Source organism: Pocillopora verrucosa, chromosome 1, assembly GCF_036669915.1.
Source record: "Pocillopora verrucosa isolate sample1 chromosome 1, ASM3666991v2, whole genome shotgun sequence".
In the NCBI taxonomy this organism is placed as follows: domain Eukaryota; kingdom Metazoa; phylum Cnidaria; class Anthozoa; order Scleractinia; family Pocilloporidae; genus Pocillopora; species Pocillopora verrucosa.
In genome coordinates this window covers 15,280,817-15,298,569 of record NC_089312.1, presented here as the reverse complement: position 1 = coordinate 15,298,569, position 17,753 = coordinate 15,280,817, and the positions used below count along the sequence as shown (strand labels likewise).

Here is a 17,753-nt window from a genome sequence, read left to right as displayed (position 1 = left end):
TTCATTCCACATTGCAATTAAGATTATGATTTTTTGTTAGTTCTAAAGATTTGATTTCAACTTCCTGCATTCAACTTAAATGTTTTGCCCTCATTCTCAGATTCAACTATTTGAGTTAAATTGATTGATGTAGAATTTTTACATCTACATAAACACATTTTACTTCTTGGAAACAACTATCTCGATTCTTTATTTATTGGTATTTATTTGTGCAAAACTTGAAACAGTAATCAATTCCAAATACAAGATCAAATAACACATGGCTACAAAAAAATAATTATTAAACACAACTACAAAGAGATTGTACACTAGATATATAACAAAGATTCACCAAAAATGTATAGGAACCTTCCAAAAAAAAGAACAGTAAAGAAATCATTTGTATTTAAAAATACACAGTGTATATGCCCTGAAGTGGGTAAAATCCCTTTTCCCTTCAACTCTCAAGATCTAATTGTAAATTCTCCCCTCTAGCTGATAAACATTTGCTTGTAAATTAGTTACGAGAATATGGTGTTAGATAGACAATAGCTCTTACACAATGAGTTTGTGCATTCTCAATACCTGTTTGCCAGAAAATGTTTGTATACTATTGGGAGAAGTAACATGTTTATCACCTATTAGAGTTGAGGGTTAATTACAGGGATGACCCCTCAGGGTTAGTTATTATTTATTTGTTTTTCAACTGCCACATATCTCTTTGTCAATAGGATTTAGTGTTTCACTAGCTATGTATTACATTTTCTGTCAGTTGAGAAAGCTAATAACCCCTGCAAGATGCTGGGAGAACACTTTTGGCTTATGATTTGCCTTTGGTCTTGAGTAAGGTCTATTGCTTTCATAAAATAGTTGTAGATTATTAAAAAAAAATTAACATCCATTTTTGATAACAATAACAATTTAATGATAACTGGACAACTTGAGGCACAGTAATTAAGCTAATAGTTAATTATTGCATTTAAAGCAACTAAACCTGCAAAGCCAGCACCTTGGTGCTAAGGTAGGAGCAGCAAGTCTGCAAGATCAGACCACTAAAACCTCTTGAGTGATTTGCAACTTTTGTCACAACACCGATAGGAGCCCACTTTCAGGCTAATACCTGACTAACAAGATTTTAAGCAACCAATGACAATAATAACTTAACAATACATTCCCTACAAGACACTGACATTGTTTCATTACACAAGAATGTAACACTCACAGTGTTCTCCTATTCAGGCTATAACCATTGAAATTCACCACCTGTAGTAACTCTTGTACTGCCCAAAACTCTTTGGAGTTCTTGAAAATTCAACAGTTAAAGGATCGCTCTACTGGTTTGAATATTTATGTTACCTGTCATGCTTGAAATAAGAGAGATAAATGACTAACTTCACATTCTCCAATAATACACGTCAACTTTTGAACAAAATACACCTATGATACAATGAAGCTTAAACAGATTAGCCATGATTTACAGCCTGAGATGTTTAACTTAAAAACTAAATAACACAGGCTGTATAATATATAATTATGGTGCTACAAAAATCAGATGAGCCACAACTTTTCTTTTTTTTGTTAGAATTCTTTTCCATTAACATATACTTAAAAGCAGGACTTTCATCTCTGTCTATTGTGTTTATCTAAGCTAGAGGTACTGGTGAGCTAGCAAGCTGGTGAGAAACACACATGCAATCTGCACCCTTATAAGATATGGCATGCAATAAAGAGTGATAAATTGTATGACTGGTGATTTGACATGAAAACTGATTGGCTTATTTTGTACATAAAACGAAAGCACTTGAGGTGAGTAAAATGTATTACATATAAACTAAAAATTTATTTCTTTGAAACACTTGAAATATTCTTCAATGCCCATTCCAATCCTTCCTGAAAAACACAAATTAATGAACAAATTACAATTAACTTCACTTTCGCTGGTATCCTCACCCATTAAAAACTCTGACTATTGAAGTAGGCAAGAACAAACAGCAATACAAAGTTGGGGCAAACTTTTTTAAAACAAAAGAGTGATTATTAGTATCTACTAAAACAGTGGATGACAGAGAGGACATGCCCTGACTGGCTACTCAAACCCTTAATATCCTTGGCTATTTACCTTTCAGAAACTCTTGAGTTTTACACTACCTTTGTAGCAAGAACCAAAGAGTTATAATCATCTTTTTGTGCTATATTAGCTTTCTGTTTTTGTAGATACTTAAACAACTATTCAACTCAGAGACCTTGGCTAGAGTTAATTATTTACCTTCCTGCTTTGCGGCTTAGTAAATATCGGTAGCCACTTCCATTTAGGTGGATAGTTGTTAATTATTCATAATTACCGACAACTATCAATATGAGCTATGAGAATACTGTGCATAACATATTACATAAATGCACAAGAAAAATTTAGGGAGACGTTTGTGATGACACACACATTCAGAGCAATAGAGAGAGGAGGAATACTTTCAGTGTAAACAGTTTTTGACTCAAGATTGGCTAAGAGAGATTAAGTTTATCATCAGTATGAAATTGAGTAGGAAGACTTAAGCATAGGCCCTTTGCTGTGATAATGAATTTATTCCTCATGTTAAGAAAACGAACAAGTTAGAGTCATTGGGTCAAACACTACAATGACAAGACAATGGTAAACAACTTTGCAAGTCAGAAGAGTATACAAACCTTAATACCCTCCCCTCTTTTGGCTGAGCATGCTTGAATCTGCCATTTTCTGTCTTTTATTGTGTGAAGGCTTAATTTATCTGATATCTGTACGAAGTAACAGTTTACAAAAGAAATTGTGTGATTATTTTATAGCAGAGAAGTGTTGAAATACCTTGATGCTCACCATAATAAAATACAAATTAGACAATCAAATAAACAGTAAGAGGATGGTGGCTTAGTGGTAAGCATGCATGCTGTATTCTGGATTGATTTACACGAAAGCTGGGTCAATATGGTGTGTTTTTTGAGAGACAAGATAAATGTACACCTTCAACAAAAGTTTTCCACAATTTCAGTAACCCTTGAATTCACCAAGTAGGTGGCTGGCCTTCATAGTATGACCCCTCAAGGGTCAAGGTTTTTAAAAAGTACGTTTAAAAGTATGAAGGTACATGATTGCCACAAGTCAGAATCACCCTGGAAAATATAATAAGAATAATTTCTATCTGGTGATTTTGGAAGGGGCATCTTTTTTTCCAGAGAGTAGAATTCTCTACTGAAGGATGTTTACAGGGCATGAAATTGTGCCTAATACAGGCACCAATGCTACTAAATTTTTCACTTTGGTGAGCAAATCCTCAAAATCAGTCGCCAAATTGGCGACTAGAATGCTTCATCAGATATAGTGAATTAAAAAGATTTGCAAAGATAATTCCATGGCAAACTTCCTTGTTAAGTTTATGTCCAAAACGCAGCACAACACTCAATCAATGACTAGATGCAATCTTTGCTTTAGGTGAGCTTGAATGTTGTATATCATCCATCCTAGTGTCCTCTTTGTAGCACATTAAAGATCTTTTTCCTAACTTAATTTTGGAGGGTCTATCTAGAATGCTGACTGCGTAAAAAAAGGTTTTTTTTAAACGATATTTTCAAAAAAAGATCCCCATAATTTTGTTAATATTTCTGAGAAAAAAAGTGCATAGACAGGAGAAAATTCCTGTTAGCTTTAGGTGAGTAATCATTTTTAGAAACTAAACAAATGTATATCTAATGAAATAATTTATACATTGTTTTTTCCCCTCAGATCCAGTGAGCATTGGACAAAAATAATAATATTAATAATGATCTTAGAATGAGAAAGATGGGAAGTTTTGAGCTCAGTAAAGAAATAGAGTAATATGTTTTTTGTCTTGTCAAGAGCATGGGTCAAAGAAAAACTTCTGAGTCACCAAAAGTCATATACAAACTTCATAATATTGGCCTCACTAGCCATAGAGTCTCTGTGGATCAGTGGTAGAGCACTGGAGCGCGGAATCCGAAGGTCTGAGGTTCAATTCCTCATGGGGATTTAAATTTTTTTCTTTGTCCCATGCTAGTGACAAGACAAAAAAAAAATCTTTCTCTATTTCCTTGTCGAGCTCAAAACTTCCCATCTTACTTATTCTATTTACAAACATGACACCATTGACATTGCCGATCCTTGCTGTATGCAGGATGTGTGTCATATAGGAATTTTGTACTGGACCTCGCTCACCACAGAGTCTCTGTGGATCAGTGGTAGAGCAACAGAGTGCAGCATCTGAAGGTCTGAGTTTTGATTCCTCATGGGGACTCACAATTTTTTCTTTGTCCCATGGTCAAGACAACATCATTCTCAATAATGATCTTCTTATCTTTCAACATCTTGGGGATTAGTCTGTAGTGTTAACTTGTCCTTCAAGGAATATGAGTACCGGAAATTAATGTAAAGTAAGTTATTAGTTACCTCATCTGGAGGTTGAGCTCCCAAAAGATCCTGTTTATTAGCAAAAACAAGCATAGGTACACCAGATAGTTTCTCCTCAGAGAGCAGCTCTTCTAGTTCCTAAAGAAAAAGATATTGTACCATCTACAAAGAATTACCATATAAATTAACTTTATTATCAAATTCTGTGCCTACTGTCAAACAGGAGGTACCACAACTTCCAATTGAAAGTAACTTTCAAAACTTCAAACACACTCGCATTGAACATTACAAGCTTGAGAACAAACAAGTGAAGATTACCAATGTCTAAGAGACTTGCATGACAGAATTTACGCAATATTTATAATTTAAAAAGTGGCAATAAGTAGTATGCAATACTTACAATACCATTTTCCTCTATTCTCTTCCGATCTCCGCTATCTATAACATAAACCTGAGGAAAAATGGAAAGCACAGCAAGTGGGTATTAAACCAAGCACTGGCAGATATTTAAGCAAACAAATTCGCTGGAAATATCCTAAAAAGATAAGACTGAAGTGTTAATTTCGGAAGTTATTATTGCTGATTTTGGTGAATTGTCTAATGACTGTCAATCAATACCTACCAGAACGTCAACGTGTTCGTAATAATTTTTCCAATACGGACGAATGGCTTTTTGACCTAATAAAAGAAGACAAATAATGCAAAACTTGTCCTCTAAGCCGATAGTTCTCAAACATCAAAATAATTGAGTACACGAATACTCTCAAATAATAAGATTACTCAACAGGACATTGTTTGAAAACACTATGATTTTTTTGCACGTAATAACAGCAAAGCTACGCTTACCTCCTATATCCCATACGTTTAACTTAAAACCTTGGGCTTGGACACTTTTGATGTTAAATCCCTGAAAAGGAAACACATTTAATTAGGGCGTTATTTCTCGCCTTCATCGTCGACGAAAAGAGGCACATAACATACCTGCGTTGGGGTGATCTGAGTTATTTCTTCATGAGAAAGCTGCTTCAAAATCGTAGTTTTGCCGGCATTGTCCAAACCAAGGAAAAGAATCCTCAATTCCTTACTTGCATTTGACTTTAGACTTCGCAGAAGCGATAGCAAACCCTGCAAAAATTATTGTTAGCTACTAAGCCTCAAGTAAGGAACGATTTTGAGGATCATTTACTAACCATTCTGCGCGAAGATCACGAAAGTTGCCCAGAACGCACTGTATACTGTGTAGCAACTAAAGTCGGGGCTGCTAAGCGTGACGTCATGGGATGAAGATCGTCTTGGAGAAAAACTGGGCACAAACCGAAAATGCAGCGGTCAAACCAAAGTTCACAACCTTTGTCATGTAACACGGACAACAGAGGGCCAAGCCAAAGAATGGCGTTTCGCATGGTAGGAAGAGGTCTGAGGTATTTAAAGTCGCCTCCTTTGTTTCAGGGGAAATCGTTGGCTGAAACATTTGTCGCTGCAGTGGGGATTAGGAACATGAGCCAAGAGAAGCCGATCAGCCGCTTCCCTGTTCCGAATATGGATACATTGCCTGAAGACATGCAGGAGAGAATGAAAGAGGTAGAGGAGAAGGTAGGTGAATAACCATGGTCACTAGATCGTGTAGAGGTGAAATTGCTATTACAAAAAATTTAAGCCTTACCCGGCGGAAGAACACGGGGTGCTCCTTGATAAAAGAAAACGATACTAAAACAATAGATTACCTTTGGGTCATAGGTATTTTTCTTGAAGAATACACAGTAAATTGTGGTGGATGGTGTCTGATCCAGCTCCAAAAATTGTCCACCTTCACGGCCACAAGGCCAGAAGAGCAGATGTAAGTTTATATTATTGAGTTTTTTGAAGATAGGTGTGAGTGCAGGTTTGGAAAGTCATAGAAGGGTTATGGTTTAGGTCACAGTTTTTAGCCTCCATACACCTGCTCCATTTTGCATAAGACTTTGTGTGGCTACCTTGACAAAACTAAAGTACAGGGGAGGCCAAGTAAACGACCTATGAGGGCCAAGGAAATGTATTCTTAATACATGGAGTAATCGGATTAACTCATTCACTCTAAGAGGTGACCTGGAACTACTTTCACCTTACAATAACAATACACCATCAAGCAGGTAGGTTATAAGAGTTGAGAAAAACATCAACAAGGGGATTATTTTTGACCTAACAATAATTTCTCAGAAGCCATGTTGTGGGAAATGTAGGGCAGACAGTAAGGAGAATTACTATTCTTGGGGGTAAAGGGTTGAAGAAAATATGATAATATGTAAAACAGGACAAAGTTAATTGTGTTTATGGCAATTTCCAGCAGCCTGAGAAGCAGTTCTAGTCGCAGGGTAATCATAAGGGGCAGATCCAAGAATTTTTATTGGATTCCAAAATCACTTCTCCAGTAACCTACGCCCTAATGATTGGACACTGTCAATAAACAAGGTTAGCACTATAGAGTGTATTAACCTTAAACTTAAAACCTGTTTGAGAAATAGAGAAGAAAACAAGCTGTTATTTATCTTATTCCTTTAGGCATGTCTGTTACCAGAAATGAAACTGTACATTTTGCATTTCTTTACTTTCTAGGGTGGTTTTTTACCAAATGTTTTCAAAGTTCTTGCTCATCGACCAGATGAATTCCGAGCTTTTTTTATGTATTATGATGCTCTGATGCTAAAAGAAGGAAACCTTACCAAAGCAGAAAAAGAAATGATTGTAGTTGCAACAAGTTCAGCAAACAGCTGTATGTATTGTATTGTGGCTCATGGTGCCCTGTTGAGAATCTACTCAAAAAATCCTCTGCTAGGAGATCAGGTAAAATCACTTAATACCTAAAGGGCTTTCTTAAGAATTCCATAGCTTATCTTATTGCAAATTATTTAGTACATACATATGTACTTAACAATTATTCCACAAGTGGATAATGGATATGAGATGGTAAATAGCATGCAGTGCTGAGTTGGCATGCAGCACTGCTTTATCAAAATTTATTGAAAATTGGAGTATTTGGAGCCTTTTTTCAGCTCTGCAACAGTTGGGGCAAAGCATTTCCACATGGGATGACTCCAAATTTTAGCTGATAGGCTGGTTGAGTGAATTAATTACAGCACTAGAATTGTAATATCTGGAGTTAAAAATTTGACAAATTTGATAAATTTTGATAAATTATTATAACAAATGTTTTCATTTAGACTGCTATTGAGTCCACTACTATTTTGGGAGTGTCAATAATAGTTGTTTTTATTTTGATTAATTTTTTTATTTGTGGTTTCTATAGATAACAGCCAACTGGCACAGTGCTGACCTCACAGAAAGAGAAAAGGCTATAATTCAGTTTGCAATGCGTGTTTGTAGATCAGAAACAATAGAAGATGAACATATAGCAGCTCTTGAAAAGCATGGCTTGAACACTGAAGATGCTTGGGATGTTGGTGCTATTGCTGGACTGTTTGCATTGTCAAATAGAATGGCTCATTTAACCAACATGCGACCAAATGAGGAGTTTTATTCTATGGGTAGGGTAAAGAAAGAAAAATAGAAATCTCATGTGATAACATTGCAATTATGATATGAGGAGGAATTTTGAATGAAATGGACCCCAGATAACTAAGGATAGACTTGCTTCTGTGCTTGTTAAGGAAGCCAAAGGTTATGAAAAAAGTCAGTAAAAAGGCATTGGCGATGGGAAATTCTATGTCAGATGTGTAATTTTTTTTTTCTTTGTGAACAGCTAATATCTTGAATTTGTACAAAAGCTTACCACCACTCATCATCTATGAAATCTTAACATGAAATAAAGAAGACCTGACAGGCTTGGACCATGTGTATTGCTGGTTTTTTCCAGCATGAAGCAACATGGACTATCTTGATTCCTTCTGAATGAGAAGCTAGTCAGTTGCAGGTTGATTCCTAGCATTTCATGTGCTGTAAAATTGTCAGGAATTAGCACTTTGGCCACAAAATGCCTGTAATGGGATAAGGAAAATACTTAAGTATGGGGGAGAATTTTTTCCTTTTTAAAAGGAATATCATTTTCCTGTAGTTTTCACAGCTTTAAAATTAAAGTGTTAAAATCAGAGTGCTTGTCTACATGTCATGAAATTTTTTATGGCTCAGATAATCAATTTTTGATCATTTAAGATGGCTCTGAACCCTCCAGAAAGATTTTGTAAACCTCTGCAGACATTTCTTTTATACCCCTTTAAACCCTCTACACCCCAACATCAGTATTCATATTCTCCATACTCTTCTCTATATTTTTCCTTTGGTACCGAAAAGGAGAATTTGATTATCAAGTTAAAGAATCCTAGGTTGGTGATCATTTTCTTCATTCTCGTGATTTTTATGAACATTTCAGTAGTATTACTGTTAGGAGAATTAAGATGCTGGTAACTTTTAGGGTTTAAATGGTTCCCAAAAAACGCCAAATCGTGAAAGTATCGATCAAGCAAAGGTGTGATATAAAATTTGTAACGAAAAGTTTTTGGTACGGGCTTCCACAAGGCTGTTATTAAAATTAGAAATGTGAATGCCCTTTTTGAGTCGTCTTTTTTACGAAACCTGTAAGGACAAATGGACGTCTGACTGAAACAAAACCGTCATCGCGGTTTCATATTGTTTCTCAGCTGATTATAGAGATACTCGCGCTCTGATTGGTCGAGGATTGTGTGAAGTCTCGCTACAATCACCTAACGCGAAGTGTTTAAATTTCATAATGGCTGCTTAGCGCTTAAATTACAATTCTGTCAGATTCTAATGGAAACTGGTTGCCTATCTCAATTCGAGTAACCAAAATAGTCACATTAAAATATGCACAGTCCTTCTTGTATGTACAAAATGGCTGCAACTAAAAAACGAATTTACCACATAATTCGAAAGTGCGGAAGTAAACAGTAAATAAAAGTTTTACGTCTCTTTTTATGGTCGTGCACTACTGATGCGTCTCAAATTAGAAGCAAGGAATATTAAAATAAAATTTATTCTATTGCGCAGACAATCTTATGGATGATAAGCTTAAACGATTTTTTTGTCTCAGGCTCAGTGAATATTGCTGACTTATCCCCCAATATTCGTCTCGGGGATTATTAAAAAGTATTCACTTTGCCTTCTGCGAATAATCCATATTTTCAGTCGGTACTGAAAACCGAGAAAGGGCTAAAATGGCCGAAACAAATGAATACGCCTGATCGACATTTTGAAAAAGAGAGCAACTAGAATGCATATATTTAAGTTTGAAATTCGCACATTCATTAAATAATTTCCATATTACGATTCGGTGGACCTGAAAACCACAACAAAGGTTCCCCTGTATTCATGAGAACGCTGTTAATTTTTAAACAGTTGATTACATTAGTTTGCGGTGTATTTTTCAGTGCTGCTTCGTAACTGAATCTTTGTGATACCACAGTAAGGTAAAAAGCAAAAATCATTGTTGAAACGAAGGAGGATATGGATACCTCGACTAGGAAAGCATTTTTTCACAAATTACAGTCAAATCCGCGCTGGATAGACCATGTGGTACCAATGTTGCAAGCTGAAAATGGAGAAGGAGACACTGCGAAGGATTCGCCCTTCGAATTAGTGGAATCAGTCGTGAATATTCTCTTAAGCGCTGTGGCACAATACGACTCGAAGTTTTCATTCCAACCTGTCGATGCGTCAAGTTTCTTCACGGAAAAGGAGAGGAACCATTATGAATTGCTTCTTTTCCTTAGTCCAGACAGCCTTCGCCCTGCCGAAATACGTTTGCAACAAGAAGGATGTTCTCCGGGTGTCACGCTGGTCGAGGTGATCCAAAACACGCACACTCTCAACACATGGAAAAGTGAATGCAGCAGATCTTCTTCCGGACAGGAATATTTGTCATCGAAAATGTTACGAAATGCATTTTCTAATCTTCTGTCCATATTGCTTACAGACATGTTATATTTGCAGCTATACCATAACAAAACAACCCGTGGCATTGAGGTCAGGAATATTTCTTCTGACAATGAGGTCCGTGTTGAGATTGACTTCCGAGGTTTGATACTAACTGTTGACTTGTTAACTGCTATTGATTGCGAAGGTTTATTGCCGATTCACACTTATCCTTCAAAAGGAAAAAAACTGGGTCACAAAAGAAACTCGCCTTCTAAACGGAAAACAGTTAACTGTGGGATTCAGCTGGTTTCGAAAGCTACCTCGGTGGAGTATCATTGGAGAATTTGGTATTGCAAAGCAGAGAGATTTGAGCTCGATTTCAAAAGATTTCCTCAAAGATGGGAAAGTTTTCAGCTCTTTAAAACATTGGTTTACAAAAAACTTGGTTGCAATTTTCTTAAGCCATACCTATTACAGACTGTTTTGTTGCACGAATGCGCAAAATTTTCTGATGTAGATCAGTGGACCGAAGAGAAACTCCCTTCTCGTTTTCATGGTCTCGTCGAGGTTTTAGAGTCGTTCGCTCGTGATAAGAATTGTCCCCATTTCTTCATTCCGTCTTTAAACTTGTTCACTGAAATAAGCAATGAAGATCTGAAGGGCTTATGTAGAAAGATTAAATTCATCAGAGAAAGATGTGGAAAAGTTAAAGGGCAAGAAAACTTTCTGGAGAAAGATCGAGTCTTCCAATTATTGCGAATAGAAAACAGATGGTTGTAAATGACCGTGGATGTTTTTTTAATAGGACTTATTTTTGTATTTATATGTCAAGTTATTCTAATATTTTTCTGAATCTGCGACGGAAAGGCTTTTGAGTTTCACCTACTGATTGGTTGTGATTCTTAGCAAATATGTAGCTAGTTATGGTTTAGTTCAGAAATCTGGGTATTTGAATCGTGCAAGTGTTTGTCAAGACAAAGGTGGGGTACTAAAAGGAATGTGTTCTGATGTATTTTTGTTTGGGTAGAAAATAAAGGGGAAAAATTATTTTCCGATTGGTTTGTTGGACATTGCTTTTGAAATTTTGGTGGCTCTTAAAAGAGCCGTTTGGTTTTTCCTCAGAAGGCAATTTACTGCTTGCTTCTCTTTTCGGATTTCTTTGGAAGAAGAACAGCTTGGATGTTGGGGAGAACACCTCCTTGAGCAATAGTGACCCCACCAAGGAGCTTGTTCAGCTCTTCATCATTCCTGATGGCGAGCTGAAGATGTCTTGGGATAATTCTGGTCTTCTTGTTGTCCCGTGCAGCGTTGCCGGCAAGCTCAAGGATCTCAGCGGACAAGTACTCGAGAACGGCTGCCATGTAAACTGGAGCGCCCGCACCGATTCGCTCCGAGTAGTTTCCTTTACGTAAAAGACGGTGTACTCTGCCAACTGGAAATTGAAGTCCAGCTCGAGATGAACGACTTTTGGCTTTGCTACGGCTTTTACCTGACTTTCCTCGACCCGTCATAATAAAATAGAAACCCCTTAGCTTAATTTTCCAAACTTACAGATCTCTAAAGGCAGTTGAAGGAAATTTCTTCCATGCTTTATGAATGCAGATGGATCGAAATGCGCCAATAAGATAAGTAATTGCATCTGCAGGTCAGCCAATCATGAAAGAGCAAAATAATTTGTTTCCTCGGGCGGCAAATTTATATTTGGCCAGCCAATCGAATATCAGCAATTTCGATCCCAGCAATTTTTGATCCTGTGGTTTTTGCTATAAATTTCTGTCCGAGTGTATAGCCAAATTCGTTGAATGTACTAAAGTTATCATTCTTACCTGAGGTTTGTGGCGAGTATTCTTAATTATCAGGAGAATGCCTCCCAAAGCAGGTGCAAAGAAGGCTAAGAAAATGAGTGGAAAGAGAGCGTCAGGTGATCGGAAGAAGAGAACCAAAAAGCGAAGAGAAAGCTACTCCATTTACATCTACAAAGTGCTCAAACAAGTCCACCCCGACACAGGAATTTCCAGTAAAGCTATGGGAATCATGAACTCTTTCGTTCATGATGTTTTCGAGCGGATTGCCGGCGAAGCATCCCGCCTCGCCCACTACAACAAGAAGAGCACAATTGGTTCTCGTGAGATACAAACGGCGGTTAGGTTGCTGTTGCCCGGTGAGCTGGCTAAGCACGCTGTGAGTGAGGGAACAAAGGCGGTCACCAAGTACTCTAGCAGCAAGTAAAGTGTTGTTTGACCGCAGCACACAAAACGGCTCTTTTAAGAGCCACCAAATGCAAATTAAGATCATGACCAATGAGTGATAATACTTTCTGCAATCCACGCGCGGTTCCTTTTAAAAGTCTAAATCACCTAACTTTCAGGAATATGATCGCTCACAAATTCAATCACTTTTAATTGGTTACAATTTAAATTACTGAAGAATTCCTGTTTGAAATGCATCATTTGGTGTACCACAAGTTTTCAGTGTACGTCATCATAGTAAAACTATGAAAAATTGGTTACCATTTTTATCAACTAAATATACCACTGTCAAAAAGATTCTTCCGACCACGTTGATACAATTTCAATCAGTGTATTTCATAATTGATTCCTCTTTGGTACAAAACTATACACTTTGGCTGCCTTTCAAACTAAAAGGTAAATATGACCAAAAAACGTAGTGTTGACAACCTCATAAATAAGCAAATAACCATTCTGAAAAAATTCAGTCTCCAAAACATGAAAAAAATAAACAATACCTTCCATATTATTGAACGGTACAAGTTGTATTGAAGGAAAGATATAAAAAAATATGCTCCCATAAAGATTATTACAAAAGTCATGAGGGCGACATTTTCTTGCTGTCACGCAAAACTTAAAGGTGGAATGCGTGACGCCATAATGACCTTTACGCCATTGCATACTTCATCGCATGCAACGAAAACAGCAAGTTATAGGAAACAAGTGGTTCTTCGATTTTCAATAAGGAAATAAACACGTCATCATCATCGTGAACAACAAAATTAGATTCATCTCGCTAGCCAATAAAATACATAAAAAGCCTATTTCTTAGTAATATAAATAAGAAATATTTACTCTTCAGAAAAGGATCTTCATTTTCCACAAGGAGAAGCGTCACACTTCAGGCTAGCTACACTTAAGGCTCGCCTGTATTCCAGTGTAAACGCCGCCGACCTAACTCATCCCATTCATCCATTCCAAATTCTCTGACTTTAACTCAATATCTTAAAGATCACTTAAATTAATATTCATTCATATTGTCAGAAGTTCCATAAAAATCTCATCAATTAAAATTCATAAACTCAAATAAGTCATCAGTAACGCTAGGAAAATATTAAAATGCAGCAAAAAAGGTGTAAACTCTTTACTATTCAGGTCACAATATATCTTTAACTCTCTTTTCTCCCTCATAAGTAGTTACAGGTGAATTTCTTACACGAATGTTATTCGCAAGTCTTCCTTTTCGTAAGTGACGTAAGGGTCTAGCTTAGGAATATCGCTGTCCTGTCGATTTTTACGTTTCTCCTGATCTGTGCTTTTACTTCTTGGCACGCTTCCCGAGTTGGTTATCAGCCGTTTAGATGCACTTTCCATTGACGGTCTTTGACCCGCATGCGGAGTCACATTTTCTGATAGTGATTCCTCGACAAGAGTCCTATCGTTTACCGAAGATGGCGTGATCGTTTTGTTTAAGTTCGAAACAGTTGGCGTCACAGAACCTAGAGTGGACGCCTGTGTGGTTGCATCCAGACGGTCCTCACTTAACACGCGTTGGGATAAATTTGTCAAATTGGACGAGTTCAAACTGCTTACTCTAACATTCGGCGTGATCGGCTGTTTAATGTAGTTCAAAGGTCTCTGGGAATCTTTCCCTGGCATGTCCACATACGCTACGGTCCCAGCAAAACTTGCACTGCTAGCTCTGGTTGGTGGAGTGTTATTTTGGGAGTCTGACATCAGCGAGGATCTTTTAGTGTCTCGATCCTCGGGCGAGCGAGAGGTTTTCTCTGGTGAAGCACAAATCGAAGGAGGCGGAGAGAAATCGGCTATTTGAAGGTCATACATTGAGCCCGAGGGTGGGGTAGGAGGGGGAGGGGGAGGGCTTGCAACTCTTGAACTATCAGGGTTCGGTGGTGATTCTACTCTTTCAGTCGACGACACCGGTGTGTTTTCAAGTCCTGCTAAAAGTTCCTTAGGGTTGTGAATAGGTTTAGGTCGGGGTCGGCGGTCCATACTAGAAACTGTCCTCCGAGGAACTGGAGGGGGGCCTCCTTCAGATGGAATATGTACCTCAGCTCTCTGGGAGTTCACCTCGGGCAAACTGTATGCCGAGAAAAGTTTTCGTTGAGGGATATCTACGGGGTTACTTGAATATTTCACCGAATTATCATACCCTTTCAACAATGTCCCTTCGTGATTCGGATCCGGTCTCACATCGTAGATTGCAGGTGATATGTCTCTGATATTCTGTGAGGATTTAGATGAAACCCTTCCAACTGCCTGCGGTTTGACGCTTCCTGTAGAGGGAATATGCATAATTTGATCCACAGTATTGCGCCGTGGATTTGTAGCGTAATGCATTCCACGCAAGCTATTTACAGTGACAGGTTGCGATGCTTGTGGCCGTATTGACGGGTGAACATGAGCAACGTTCTTCCGAGGTTCCGCGTCAGCGACAGGTTGCGGGCGATTGCTCGTTTCAACTCGTATCCCGTGCGGAGTAGCCTCCATCGCGTACACATTGGCATCTGTACACGATCTGGGTCTCGGTGTGCGTTTTTGTTTCTCCTCTGAGTTAACAGCTAACTGGGAATTCTGTGCCTGCTGCGGTTGCGGTCTTGAGTTAAAATTGAAGTCTAGAAGAATTTCGTTCGGTTCAGTTTGCTGATCAACTCTCGGCGATGGGTTCTTCTTGGTTGGTTCCGTTTTCTTTGATAACTTTGCGGCTAGCTCTTGCATCAAATCCATTTTCTCTACAGGACGATCGATTGGTGTCGATAGTGTTTTCTTCAAGACAGGCTTCGTTACGTTCCTCTCTGAAGTTCTGAAAGCGTGAGGAGGATGAGGTACCTTGAAATTCTCATTTCCTTGAGCTGACTTATTGCTGGCTGGAATTTTGAGAAAATCTGGCAACTCTAAGTTTCCCTTTAGTTCGCCTCTCTGATCATCCATTCTGTTTGCCTGAGCACGGCTGATGAGGTCGAAGAAGTCTGCAGAGGAAAAACAAACAAAAAAAAATGAAAACTTGCCTGAAACGGTGCACAGCAGGTTAATGAAAACAGGCGAAATAAATTTGCTGCTTTGACACTGAAACTGCGAAGTAAATCGCATTAACACATCTTTGAGATCAAAGCCAATCGCCTACGTGGTGTATTTGAAGTAAAAGAAACTTAGTAGCAGTTATTTGCTAAAAAGCTTACAATCGCGACCGCAATCCTTATCTTCAACACATTTGTGACAATTCGAGAAGAGAATGCGCGTGCTAACAATGAACGTTTATCGAGGTAAACAGAAGGAAAAAGGACGACACCGTTTCCCTCGAGTGATATTCCACAAACTGCGCAAAGCAAGTAGACTTAGAAGTACACTACCATTAAAAATTGCAAAAATAAATTAGCTTGCCTTTGCCGAATAAAAAGTTCACATAAACAAGCAGCGGTTTGACCGACCCTTCCAAGTAACAATGCAAATTAAATAAACCTTCCGGAAAACTATGGTAACACTGACGCAGAGAGAAAATGTGACAGGTTGGTGGTAAAAAAACAAAAGAAAATTCAAGTGTTTTAGCACTCAAATAGCGAATCAGAATGCAATATCAAAGTGCTTGGTTGCACCTGGCGTAAAAGGAAAGCTTACAAACACCAGAGGGTGGTGAAACAAGTCACCTTGTAACATGGAAAATTTGCAAGTTTTCGTTTTTGCGAATTGACCTCAATCAGCAAAAAGAGGTTTTAGATAGAAAAAACTCTGGCTAGGTAAGACTAAGCTTATACTTGCTAGGAAGGTTATTCTCAGTGGAACGCAATTGTCGCACATCATATTCGCAAATGAAGAACATGTCGCTGTAGATAAAAGTGACTACCAAGGTAGTTCGTTATCTATAATTTTACACATGTTCAAAAAAGATTTTGCTGTAGCTTCCGAAGAACAACATACCGAGAGAGGATGGACACGTTTTTCCGTTCAAAGTACTCCTTCTCAGCTGGGTTCTAACCCTGACTGGTCTTATGAAACCTGTCAGAGTTATAACTAAGCCGAGCAAGAAATAAATGTTAAAAAAGTCTCACAATATTAACAACAATGAAATCAGCACTAAGCAGACCCTATTTTCAAGCTGACACCAGGATGGGTCCCGCAAGTGTCTGCTGATCAAAGCTTTCACTGTATATTGTATGCCTCCACTGACTGAATGAATGTACCGTTGTTTGCTTCGACCAGTAGGAAAAACAAATTAATAAACGTTTAGGCGTGGCATGTAAGTAAGTCCTATCCAATAACTGAAATTCCCTCATATAAATTATTGGCGGCGTCTATGGATCAGAGCTAAAAAAGCATGTATACCTTTCACATCAGAGGTTTTTTCGTTTCCGAAGCGGCCACTTTTACTAACAACTGTTACAATCTTTTCCTGTTCGCTGCCTTCTCTTCGCTTTCTTGCAAATAATCCTTGGGCCTTCAATAAACTCTTTCCAAAGCTTCCATCTCCATGGTACAGCTCCTCCTTCAATGAATCCTCACTCGGTGAAGACTCAGGAACCCAGACTCCCAGTTGGTCAAAGTGTCCGTCGCCAAGAGCTTGTCTCTTACCGCGCATGACCTCTTCAAAAGCGAGATCGTCAAACGTGTTTCCTTTTGTTTTCCCCCGCCGCGGGGGGCGCGTGGAAAGAACTTGACGAGGGGAGACTGAGCGTTGATATTTCCTGTGCCGAAAAAACAAACAAACAAAACATTAAACAGTAAGAAAACTAAATTTCTTGAAAAGGTTGTCGAGTCTCCAACCATATAAATGGTTTGAAGCCGAGAATTCACGCAGCTGTTCTTGAAGAAAAGGGATTGTTACTCCGAGTCTCGCTTTGAAAACCTGAGCGAAGGTTCTCTTTGATCCTCGATGGCAATAAACCAGGATTGTTCGATAATGTAAAACCGTGCCTTCTAGACATTAACCCTTTCCAATCCCAAGAGTGACCAAGACATAATTTTCTCCTAACAGTATAAAGTAGCAAAAAAGTGTTGAGAATATAGAATATTAACTAAAGGATTTTTCCATTAGATCCAACATCAAATTCTCAAAACCAAATAAAACGAAAGGTACTGCAGACAGTAAGGAGAATTTTAATCAAGATATTGGAAGTTAAAGAGTTAACATAACAGATACTACGCACTATTAAAGGAGTGCTTTTCATTCGCTGTAAAAATAGTTCTCAGAAAGACCCTTGTTTATATGTAACATCGAAAAGAAAGCTATTAATAAAATCTTCATGCGGTTCAGTTTGAACAAGATGACTGTA

The 17,753-nt window shown here is 38.1% G+C and overlaps 6 protein-coding genes and 1 pseudogene across 6 annotated transcripts; 4 read left to right on the top strand and 3 right to left on the bottom strand.

The window, feature by feature from the left end:
- Window positions 1-181: 181 nt before the first annotated feature.
- Window positions 182-5,640, bottom strand: LOC131781654 (ADP-ribosylation factor-like protein 3). The gene is made up of 8 exons (XM_059098364.2): window positions 5,563-5,640; window positions 5,354-5,497; window positions 5,219-5,279; window positions 4,995-5,050; window positions 4,773-4,823; window positions 4,412-4,510; window positions 2,662-2,748; window positions 182-1,869 (listed from the first exon to the last, which is right to left on the bottom strand). Exons 1-8 carry the CDS (start codon window positions 5,563-5,565, stop codon window positions 1,819-1,821), a joined length of 552 nt encoding a protein of 183 aa, XP_058954347.1. The 5' UTR covers window positions 5,566-5,640; the 3' UTR covers window positions 182-1,818.
- A 108-nt stretch (window positions 5,641-5,748) lies between these two features.
- LOC131781668 (uncharacterized) lies at window positions 5,749-8,456 on the top strand. Its single transcript, XM_059098390.2, has 3 exons — window positions 5,749-5,965; window positions 6,965-7,192; window positions 7,656-8,456. Exons 1-3 carry the CDS (start codon window positions 5,762-5,764, stop codon window positions 7,914-7,916), a joined length of 693 nt encoding a protein of 230 aa, XP_058954373.2. The 5' UTR covers window positions 5,749-5,761; the 3' UTR covers window positions 7,917-8,456.
- A 1,323-nt stretch (window positions 8,457-9,779) lies between these two features.
- Window positions 9,780-11,211, top strand: LOC136277090 (cyclic GMP-AMP synthase-like receptor 1). The gene has a single exon (XM_066158756.1). The coding sequence runs from the start codon at window positions 9,827-9,829 to the stop codon at window positions 11,015-11,017; it is 1,191 nt and encodes a 396-aa protein (XP_066014853.1). The 5' UTR covers window positions 9,780-9,826; the 3' UTR covers window positions 11,018-11,211.
- A 156-nt stretch (window positions 11,212-11,367) lies between these two features.
- Window positions 11,368-11,748, bottom strand: LOC131781692 (histone H2A). The gene has a single exon (XM_059098408.2). It carries the CDS (start codon window positions 11,746-11,748, stop codon window positions 11,368-11,370), a length of 381 nt encoding a protein of 126 aa, XP_058954391.1.
- Window positions 11,749-12,100: 352 nt separating this feature from the next.
- Window positions 12,101-12,466, top strand: LOC131781659 (histone H2B-like). Its single transcript, XM_059098373.2, has one exon. The coding sequence runs from the start codon at window positions 12,101-12,103 to the stop codon at window positions 12,464-12,466; it is 366 nt and encodes a 121-aa protein (XP_058954356.1).
- Window positions 12,467-12,801: 335 nt separating this feature from the next.
- Window positions 12,802-17,100, bottom strand: LOC136277983 (uncharacterized). Its single transcript, XM_066161179.1, has 2 exons — window positions 16,807-17,100; window positions 12,802-15,455 (listed from the first exon to the last, which is right to left on the bottom strand). Exons 1-2 carry the CDS (start codon window positions 17,057-17,059, stop codon window positions 13,678-13,680), a joined length of 2,031 nt encoding a protein of 676 aa, XP_066017276.1. The 5' UTR covers window positions 17,060-17,100; the 3' UTR covers window positions 12,802-13,677.
- A 644-nt stretch (window positions 17,101-17,744) lies between these two features.
- The window catches only part of LOC136283488 (uncharacterized), a 4,308-nt pseudogene continuing 4,299 nt past the window's right edge, over window positions 17,745-17,753 (top strand).